Here is a 9,957-nt window from a genome sequence, read left to right as displayed (position 1 = left end):
TTTATTAATGAAGCCGGTGACTGATGTGGCAAACCCCTTTCTCATTGTCATTGGATGAATCACAAAACATATTCTAATCTGCTCTAGCAAAACAGTCCTGTAGCTTAGCATCCACTTCACCAGACCACTTCCGAATCGAGTGGGTCACTGGTACTTCCTGTTTGAGTTTTTGCTTGTAAGCAGGAATCAGAAGGATAGCGTTATGGTCAGATTTGCCAAATGGAGGACGAGGGAGAGCTTTGTATGCGTCTCTGTATGTGCAGTAAAGGTGACCCCTCTAGTTGCACAGGTGAGATGTTGGTAAAACGGATTTCAGTTTTCCTGCATTAAAATCACCGGCCACTAGGAGCGCTGCCTCTGGATGAATATTTTCTTGTTGGCTTATGGCCCTATTGAGCTCGGTTTGTGGTGGTAAAGAGACAGCTACGAAAAATGGATGAAAACTCTCTTGGTAAATAGTATGGTCTACAGTTTATCATGAGGTATTCTAACTCAGGTGAGCAGAACCTCGAGACTTCCTTAATATTAGAAATCGCGCACCAGCTGTTGTTAACAAAGAGACATACACCCCCACCCTTGAGTTTATGAGATGCTGCCAGTCTGTCCTGCAACTCATAGAAAAACCAGCTAGATTTATATTAACCAGGTCCTGGTCCAGCAACGACTCCTTGAAGCATAGGATATTACTGTGCCATTATATAGGCACGCTCCTGGTGGCATATTGGGTCCAGCATGTTCAAATTCTAGGTTGCTTTACACGTACCGCTCCTAGACTCCTAAACCAAGTAGGATGAATTTGCCCATTGACACTGATCTAAGATCCGTTTAGCATTTCCTCCTAAATGGTTTAGGCTGTGATTTCAGGATAAGATAAACTGATCCTAGATCTGTGCCCGTGGGCACTATCGTTACCTGTACATCCTTGAATTTGTCCCTCAGGTCCATGAGGCGGTGGTAGGCCTTGATGGCCTCTGCAAACTCTCCAACGTCGGTGCAGACGGCAATGAAGTTCTCCCAGGTCTGCCTGCCAGTGTTCGTAGTTACATTTCAGAGCATCCTGCAGGTTGTGGAACGCCTTGGTCCTGACAGACAGTGGGACAGACAGGCCCTGGAATTAGTGGTGTCACAAAGTGTTTTAACATGGCTGGTGCTCATGATTTTTTCAGGGGCAGCTTACAAAGTCTTATGGAATTAATATTAAGTTGAGATGCACACAGACTTTGTAGTAAATCATGCATTACTGTCAATGGGAGATTTGTACCAATTTGAGTTACTTAAAGGGATAGTGCAAGATTCTGGCAAACATGCCCTTTCTCTACTTACCCAGAGTCAGATGAGCTAATGGATACCATTATGTCTATGTCCAGTTTGAAGGAAGTTGAAGGTAGTTTCATGAGCCAATGCTAACCAGCGTTAGCGCAATGACTGGAAGTCTACCGGTAAGCTAGTTAGCACTGGCTCACGAAACTACCTTCAATTTAATTATCAAAATCTCTCACTATTCCTTTAAGTTTGGATTCGGTCCTACCCGTCATTTCTACAGTTCAGTAATTAGTCACTATTTCAGGTGAGGTGCCAGTATCTCTGTAACTTCAGCAGATGTCCAGAGGTGGAGTATAGCCAAGCATGACTGACATGGCTGCCTGCCCTCTGTGTCTGACACCTCAGTGAGACGCAGGCTACATAGTTAGCGCCAGGCTGTCACAACCGCCCTGATTCTCTCCCTCTGATCCACCTGCACTCACACACACACCACAGGCTCCAGCCTCTTCAACAGAGAAGGCTTCGGCTGAATTAGCCCAAGCGCTAACCAGGTAGAAGTCTCCACACTTTTTAATTTCAGGCCTGAAAGCACAGACCTGATTTGAACAGGGGCTGAGGGGGGAAAGTTTCCCAAGAAAGAAACAGTGGCGAGTCCTGCTTCCCAAACAGAGAGTCCTGCCAGGAAGAGCTTGTGGTTTTCAGGGGAAATAAGCGAACCTGCCCATCTTGCAGGGGTGAGAATGTTCTAATTGACTTAAGCCTAACAAATCTGTCTGATGCCCTCGTCAGGGTCAGCAGGGGTGTACCTAGGTCCTGTGGTAAAATCAGGAGGGCGCTGCGATGTTATCTTTCCCATTACTACTGCCCGGTGAGTTTCGGGAAGTAATTGAAAAGCATTGAAGTCAGTTACGAGACCAAACTAATGACCAGAGGAGTTGGAGTGGGGTGAGAAAAAAAAGCCTTGTAAACATCAATCTGTTTCATTGGTGTGTAAATCAGTGCTATCTGTGGGGTTATGCAGGCTGGCGATGTTCTGTTTGATAAGTGTTGTAATGTCCTTCCACAGACAACATCTCATCTCAACCTCCACTCTTTGATACCCCTCTGCAGCCAAAAATCAATACGGTCAGGCTGAATGGAGGCCTACTGGCTGCGATTCTCTCTCTTGCTGTCTCTGTGAGAGTGACATGTCCTTGATCAGTACGGGTAGCGGCTTGGGTAACTCAGGAATATCAGGGCTGATCACATCAACGTTTGATTCCTCTTTATTCTGGCCTTGTGTCAACCAGCACCAGGGGGGTTGAAGGATGGATGGGCGGGTGAGTGAGTGACCAAGTGACTGAGTATCAGTAAGAGCCACCAAGACCAGTTAGCTCAATAATATAATTCCTCACCCTAAAGCGAACCTCCAGTCCAGTCAATTGTTTGTGAGCTGGGGAGAGGAGGCTCTCGATTAGACTGAGGGACCCTAAATTCAAAACCAGGAGACATTCGAACATTGAGCCTGTCACTCGTTGATGGTACGTATGACTGAATTCTACATCTTCAAGAGTCCTAACTCTGTTCAATCATTGACAGGTTAATGGCCCAGGGGGTGCGACTGTACAGTACTCACTTCTGTCTCAGGCGGATGTAGGCCGTGGAGAGGTTGTTCCACGCCTCTGCGTTCTAAAGGAGGAAAAAGAGGGAGGGAGAAAAACACAGTTTACACACAAGTAAGCACAGGGTTGTTTAGAAGCCGTGACAGAAGACTAACTCCCTCAGAGCAGAAATCGGTTCTGCCGAGTGCTCTAGGAGTACATTCCCTCCCGATGCATTGGGCACACAGGTGCCGTATGGGTCATTAAGTTGGATTGGAAAGACTGCTGGAGGACAAGAGTGTTATAACTGGGGCTATGGTAAGGGTGTGCTCTCAGTTTGTTTGAGTGTGTTTGTGTAGGAATGTGTTTGTGTGTGGGAATGTGTGCGCATTTGTGAGAGTAATGGAAAAAGAGTCGGGGGAGGGGGGTAGAGGGAGTGACAAAATGAGAGAGGAATGGTATTTCAATGGTCCCACTGCGCATTCATGTGATCGACTCTGTCTTCCTATACAGTACCATCAGAAAGTATTCACACCCCTTCACTTCGTCCACATTCTGTTGTGTTACAGCCTGAATTTAAAATGGATTAAATGGAGATTTTTTTTAATCAATGGCCTACACACAATACCCCATAATGTCAAAGTGTAATTATATTTTTTCGAAATGTTTACAAATGAATAAAAAATGAAAACCTGAAACATCTTGAGTCAATAAGTATTCAACCCGTTTGTTATGGCAAGTCTAAATAAGTTCAGGAGCAAAAATATGATTAACAACTCACATAATAAGGTGCATGGACTCTGTGCGCAATAATAGTGTTTAAAATGATTTTTTAATGATGACATCATCTCTGTACCCCACACATACAATTAACTGTGAAGTCAATCAGTCAAGAATTTCTAACACAGATTCAACAACAAAGACCAGAGAGATTTTCCAATGCTTCACAAATGGCACCTATTGGTAGATGGTGAAAAAAAAAAAAAAAGCAGACATGGAACATCCCTTTGAGCATGGTCAAGTTCATAATTACACTTTAGATGGTGTATCAATACACCCAGTCACTACAAGGATACAGGCGTCCATCCGAACTCAGTTGCCGGAGAGGAGGAAACCGGTCAGGGATTTCACCATGAGGCCAATAGTGACTTTAAAACAGTTACAGAGTTTAATGGCTGTGATAGGAGAAAACTGAGGATGGACCAACAACATTGTAGTTACTCCACAATACTAACCCAATTGACAGAGCGAAAAGGAATGTTACACAGAATAAAAATATTCCAAAACATGCAGCCAGTTTGCAATAAGGCACTAAAGTAATACTGCAACAAATGTGGTAAAGCAAGTAACTTTTTGTCCTGAATACAAAGTGTTATGTTTGGGGCAAATCCAATATAACATATTACTGAGTACCACTCTCCATATTTTCAAGCGTAGTGGTGGCTGCATCATGTTATCGGTATGCTTGTAATCGTGGGAAGTTTTTCAGGATGAAAAATAAATGGAATTGAGCTAAGCAAAGGCAAAATCCTGGAGGAAAACCTGGTTCAGTCTGCTGTCCACCAGACACTGGGAGAAGAATTCATCTTTCAGCAGGAAAATAACCTAAAGCACAAGGTCAAATCAACATAGGAATTGCATACCAAGACAGTGAACGTTCCTGAAAGGCCGAGTTAACGTTTTGACTTAAATCTAGCTGATACTCTATGACAAGACCTGAAAATGTTTGTCTAGCAATGATCAACAACTGATTTGACAGAGCTTGAAGAATTTAAAAAAGAACAATGGACAAATGTTGTACACTCCAGGTGTGGAAAGCTCTTAGAGACTTACCCTGAAAGACTCACAGCTGTAATCGCTGCCAAAGGGGCTCCTACAAAGTATTGAGTCATTGGTGTGAATACTTACGTAAATGAGATACAGCAGTTCATTTTCAATACATTTGCCAACCTTTCTAAAAACATGTTTTCCCCGTCATTATGGGGCAGTGTGTGTAGAGGAAAAAATATATTGAATAAATTTTTAATTCAGGCTGTAACAACAAAATGTGGAATAAGTCAAGGGGTATGAATACTTTCTGAAGGCACAGTATGTGATAATGTAAGGCCTGACATTGGGAGGAAGGGGTTGTAGTAATATAGTATGAACTTACATCTGGCTCCAGTCCCACAAATGTCTGGAAGGCCTTGGCAGCTCCCTCCAGGGCAAAGTAGGCACAGCCCAGGGAGAACCACACCCCAATCTGTAGAAACAAGACAAACACAGTGAGCAGTGCTTAGGAATCCTAAACTTTTAAATGTTGAGTGAAATATCATTTTATAGTCTTCTCTATTCCAGGTGAGAATCCTATATTATCTTAGTGCTAAATGCTAACTCTCCCCCTTGATCCACTGTAAAAACGTGCTGAGCCTGCCACACTTTCTCAAGAGTCCTGCTTTCAAAACTTCCCCACCACGCTCACTGGCAGGGTCCACACAGGAGAAGTGTGTGGGGGGGGGAGAGCAAACGCCATGTTGGCTCATGTTGCGACCCTCCTGTGCATGTATGTGGATAGTTTGCTTTGGAGGAAAGCCCACCTGTCACGGGGGGAGTGGCAGGCCCCGCTCTGCAACTAACAGGCAGGACCCATCTATGCAAATCAGCTGTGGTGTCAGTCCCCCGGACTCTTTCCCTCTTCCCCCTCTATTTCCCTTTCTATTTCTCTTGCTCCCTCACCACAACATCTTATTGCTCATATCAAAGGGAGGTGGGAGACTGGCATGTTCAGTATATTCCCCTATATTCTGTTTATCTTCATTCTACAAAGAATGGCCAGAGTGATCGGTTACAAGGGCTCTTATATCTCCTTGGGAATACTTCAACAACTCCTTGAAAAATGGAGGGGGGAATGTCATTATGGCAAAACAAACTAAATTAAAACATCCTATTGCTGGCTGACCTGCTGAATTAAATATGGACAAAGGGCAGAAGAGTGAAGGAAAACAGGAAATGATTTCCTCTGTTCCGCTATGGTCTGGGTGAAACTGACTCCTTATTTCTTCTCTTTACGGTGCCAACCTACTTTCTAAAGTGCTATTGAATGATTGATTGAATCCATCTATTCGTTAAAAAATTCAGAAATATCACTTGTAGGGAGGTTACCGGCAGGTCAGGTAGTTGAGTTTCACCCTATGAGTAGGCCTGACATGACAAGAATCCACTTCAGAGACTCAAATAATTGTTCAAATATCCTACCCATAGTTAGCCATATCAGAGGTTACTTTACCTGCATGGTGGTCATGCGGAGTGACTTCCCAAAGCACTCCACACACTGCTGGATGTCCTTGGCCCGGAGGTACACCAGGGCCTTGGAGCGCATGGCACGTGCGCTGCGATGGTTCGACAGCTCCCAGGCCTGGTTGTAGCACCTGGTGGTGCCGCAGCACGTCCCTCAGCAAGCAGTACAGACTGGGGGACTCCTTCTCCAGCTCCCTACGCAGGGTCTCCTCCGCCTGGTAGAGAGGGAGCGAGAAAAAGAGGGAGGGAGGGAGGGAGTGAAACAGAGGGAAGGGGGAAGAGAGAGAGAAATGCAGGCAGGGGGGGGAGAGAGAGGAAATAGCTTTGCTCCTTAAGACCCTCAGAGCCAGCACACTGAACGTTCTCTGCTAACAATGATCAGGCTTTGATTTGGTCTCGGAATGCCACAATACACTCATGGAAAAGGAAGCTCAATTGGCTCAATCACGATGTAGAAACTGTTTGTACTTCCACTGTAGCCTCAACAAGCCAACAGACACTGAACCTCTCAAAAGAGCTGATTTGAGTACTGTACTCCCTGATTTGGAGAGAGTGTAGAATAACGATCAGATTTCACTTCCCTTCACTTTGAGAAGTGCTTCTGTTCATGTCGAAGCGTCCCAATCTACCCACAGCTCAGGGTGAGTGCTTTTGTGCGCAAGGGACTCTGGGTTTTCATTGCATTCCTTTACCTCATGGAGTAACCGTAGCCCTCTCTTCCACACCACAAACTCTTGAACTCACCTCCAACAAATAGAATTACAACGCAAAAACAATATGGCTGGCAAAGTGTAATATTTGTTTGGACGAAAAGTGTTTTTGGTATAAGCTTGAATAGTACATGAACATGGACCTCTGCAAATCACAGATTGGGTTGACAAAAGGGGAATAACACCACAGAAAAGTAAGGTGAGTTCAGCAACTCTACCGATGACAGAAAATTGCTGTAGACTATTACCTATCTATTGGTAAATCTATTGCACTCATATTTCACATATTTGTATTTCCGCTGATCCCACTATACTATACAGTACAACAAATTAAAACTTATCTTCAAAGACATGTGCATTTATATTAGAAAGAAACCATTTTTTTCCTCTACTGAGGGAGCTCGCCAACAATTTACAGCCCATCTAAAAATAAAAATCCATTAGATTTTCCTTCAAATATCAATATCGTCCTTAAGGGCTACAAACAGCCATCACATCAGCACACTAGTGCTGCTGGTCAAAAACAAGTGGGCTTCCATGGCCTTTTCCAGACCGCTGGCGGAGGAGCCTGATCCCTTTAACAAATATCAGTCATCGGTACTGCAGTGAATCCTATAGTTACCACCATTCAGTTATTTGGAGGGGTGCTGCACACCCAGGAAAGAGGGAAAACGTCTGACTGTTTCCCAGAAAGGCATTCATATTAGGGAGGTTATATTCACAACATCAATGGGGCATCCCTACAGCCAACTGCTGGCAAAGAATTAGGCTAATTGATTAGAAAGTTCTCTTATGACCACACGCACTTGACATGCTCTCACCAGTAAATAAGACAGACAGACTATGTGCTTTGCACTGGAGAATGACTTTCAGTAGAAGTATTTCAGTCGATTTTCTGGGGGAAATGGAAAAGGGTGATTGTGAATTGGGTTTTTATAAACTTGGAGAATGGCCACCAGTTAGAACCCCCAGCATGCTCCTCCATAAAAGAGAGAGAGAGCGAGGAGAGGTAGAGGGAGAGAAAAGGAGGGATTCAGTACTCCTCCAAGTACAGGCACCCTTATTGTGCTGGGAAAACCACATAAGGAGTTCTCTGAACTCACTGACCCTTGCTTAAGGGTAGAGTGGAATCATCCTTTGGCTATATCTGTCGCTTTTATAAATGGGGCCTGTCTTACTATGGGAGCCATGACACATTTTTTTTAGGGGAGAGTAATTTTCCATGGTGCGGTAGCACATCGAAGGGAATCCAATCAGGCTTGGAATATTTCTAGAAATTGAACAACATTCATGAGTTGTGTACGCGAACATATACTCTCTAAATGGGTTCTCTGTCTGAATTGCGTGTCCCGGGATATTCATATGTGAATTACTGTCCCATATGTGAAACGGAGGTGCTTTAAACATTTGTCAATACCATACATTTATTTCAAATGTGGCTATTTTGGCCTGGGTTATACCATATAAGTGTTGTTCAATGTTTCATCTTGTTTATTTCCATGTAAAGTTTACACAGATGGCTCATCCATAAGGCTGGTGTAATACAACAATTACATTCAAAACTCAAGAGCTATCGAACGAATTCAACAGAAATTGACTTAATGCAGGTCTCCCTCTCAACGCTTTCCTCTGTTTCTCTATTTTAGTTTAATTATTTTTCTCAGGGTGCGGCCAGGTCAGGCTCAATCACATTTCGCATGCATTCAGACACACCGAGAGCAGGAACAGCACGTTTAGTACAAAGAGACTACTGGCTGGAATCCACCCAAGTCTTCAGACAAATGGATTGTCTAGCCTTTTTTATCATGTTACATGGAGCGCTGGCCAGGGCCAAAGTGCATGGTTTTAGTGTGGAGGACTTATTTTATTGACCAGAATGCACGTCTGTAATCAGATTGGAAGACAAAACTAGCTGTAATTCACTAACAGAGCACAACGGCCTGCAGGACTCGCATTCAGGGTTGGGACTGTGAGCAGCGGCTAAGTACGGGTCAGCTGGAGGGAGCACTGGTATGTGTGTGTGCTGGCATGCATGCGTGTGTAGAATACTAATTTCTGCTCAATCTGCCCAAGCCAAGCCCTGTTGATCCAGAGAGATTGATGTGGTGATATTAGCTATTAGAGAATTTATGAAAAATAACCCTGTGAATCATGTGAGAGGTCACTTAAACAGGTCGATCACTAAAAGGACAAGGGAAGATTGAAAGAAAATACTTCAGCGAGATTCTTACTGACAATTAACCAGATGTCCATTGCGTAACGGTTCAGGAGAACATCCTCAGAGCATTTGTGACAAATCTGGCACCGGTTTCATCAATGACTTTCAGAACCACATTTCATAACCACAGCAAGATGGAGGACAGTGTTACAGGATTCTCTTCGTGGCCCGGTGTTAGAGGTTGACCGATTAATTAGCATGGCCGATTAATTAGGGCCGATTTCAAGTTTTCATAACAATCGGTAATCTGCATTTTTGGACGCCGATTATGGCCGATTAGAATCCATGAGGAGACTGCGTGGCAGGCTGACCATCTGTTACGCGAGTGCAGCAAGGAGACAAGTTGCTAGCTAGCATTAAACTTATCTTATAAAAAAAACAATCAATCTTAACATAATCACTAGTTAACTACACATGGTTGATGATATTACTAGTTTAACTAGCTTGTCCAGCGTTGCATATAATCAATGCGGTGTCTGTTAATTTATCATCGAATCACAGCCTACTTCGCCAAACGAGTGATGATTTAACAAAAGCGCATTTGCGAAAAAAGCACAATCGTTGCACCAATGTACCTACCTAACCATAAACATCAATGCCTTTCTTAAAATCAATACACAAGTATATATTTTTAAAACTGCATATTTACTTAAAAGAAATTCATGTTAACAGGCAATATTAACTAGGGAAATTGTGTCACCTCTCTTGCGTTCATGCAAGCAGAGTCAGGGTAAATGCAGCAGTTTTGTCCGCCTGGCTCTTTGACAACTGTGTGAAGACTATTTCTTCCAAACAAAGACTAATTAATTTGCCAGAATTGTATGTAATTATGACATAACATTGAAGATTGTGCAATGTAACAGCAATATTTAGACTTAGGGTTGACACCCGTTCGATAAAATATGGAACA

General features: G+C 43.5%; 1 protein-coding gene across 2 annotated transcripts in view; it reads right to left on the bottom strand.

The window, feature by feature from the left end:
• Nucleotides 1-1,013: 1,013 nt before the first annotated feature.
• The window catches only part of LOC115153172 (tetratricopeptide repeat protein 27-like), a 143,783-nt gene continuing 134,839 nt past the window's right edge, over nucleotides 1,014-9,957 (bottom strand). Inside the window, exons 9-13 of one of the 2 annotated variants that reach the window (XM_029698308.1) lie at nucleotides 6,109-6,334; nucleotides 4,996-5,085; nucleotides 4,677-4,716; nucleotides 2,879-2,931; nucleotides 1,053-1,082 (exon numbers count right to left, since the gene is read on the bottom strand). In XM_029698308.1, coding sequence (XP_029554168.1) covers nucleotides 4,715-4,716; nucleotides 4,996-5,085; nucleotides 6,109-6,334 — 318 coding nt within the window. In that variant the 3' untranslated portion in view covers nucleotides 1,053-1,082; nucleotides 2,879-2,931; nucleotides 4,677-4,714. Of the gene's footprint in view, nucleotides 1,083-2,878; nucleotides 2,932-4,676; nucleotides 4,717-4,995; nucleotides 5,086-6,108; nucleotides 6,335-9,957 lie in introns of both variants that reach the window. The other variant, XM_029698307.1, reaches the window with a different exon arrangement.

This window comes from Salmo trutta, chromosome 18 (assembly GCF_901001165.1).
Source record: "Salmo trutta chromosome 18, fSalTru1.1, whole genome shotgun sequence".
Taxonomy (NCBI): Eukaryota; Metazoa; Chordata; class Actinopteri; order Salmoniformes; family Salmonidae; genus Salmo; species Salmo trutta.
Note: the sequence above shows the minus strand (reverse complement) of the source record. Positions and strands in the feature narration are given on the sequence as shown.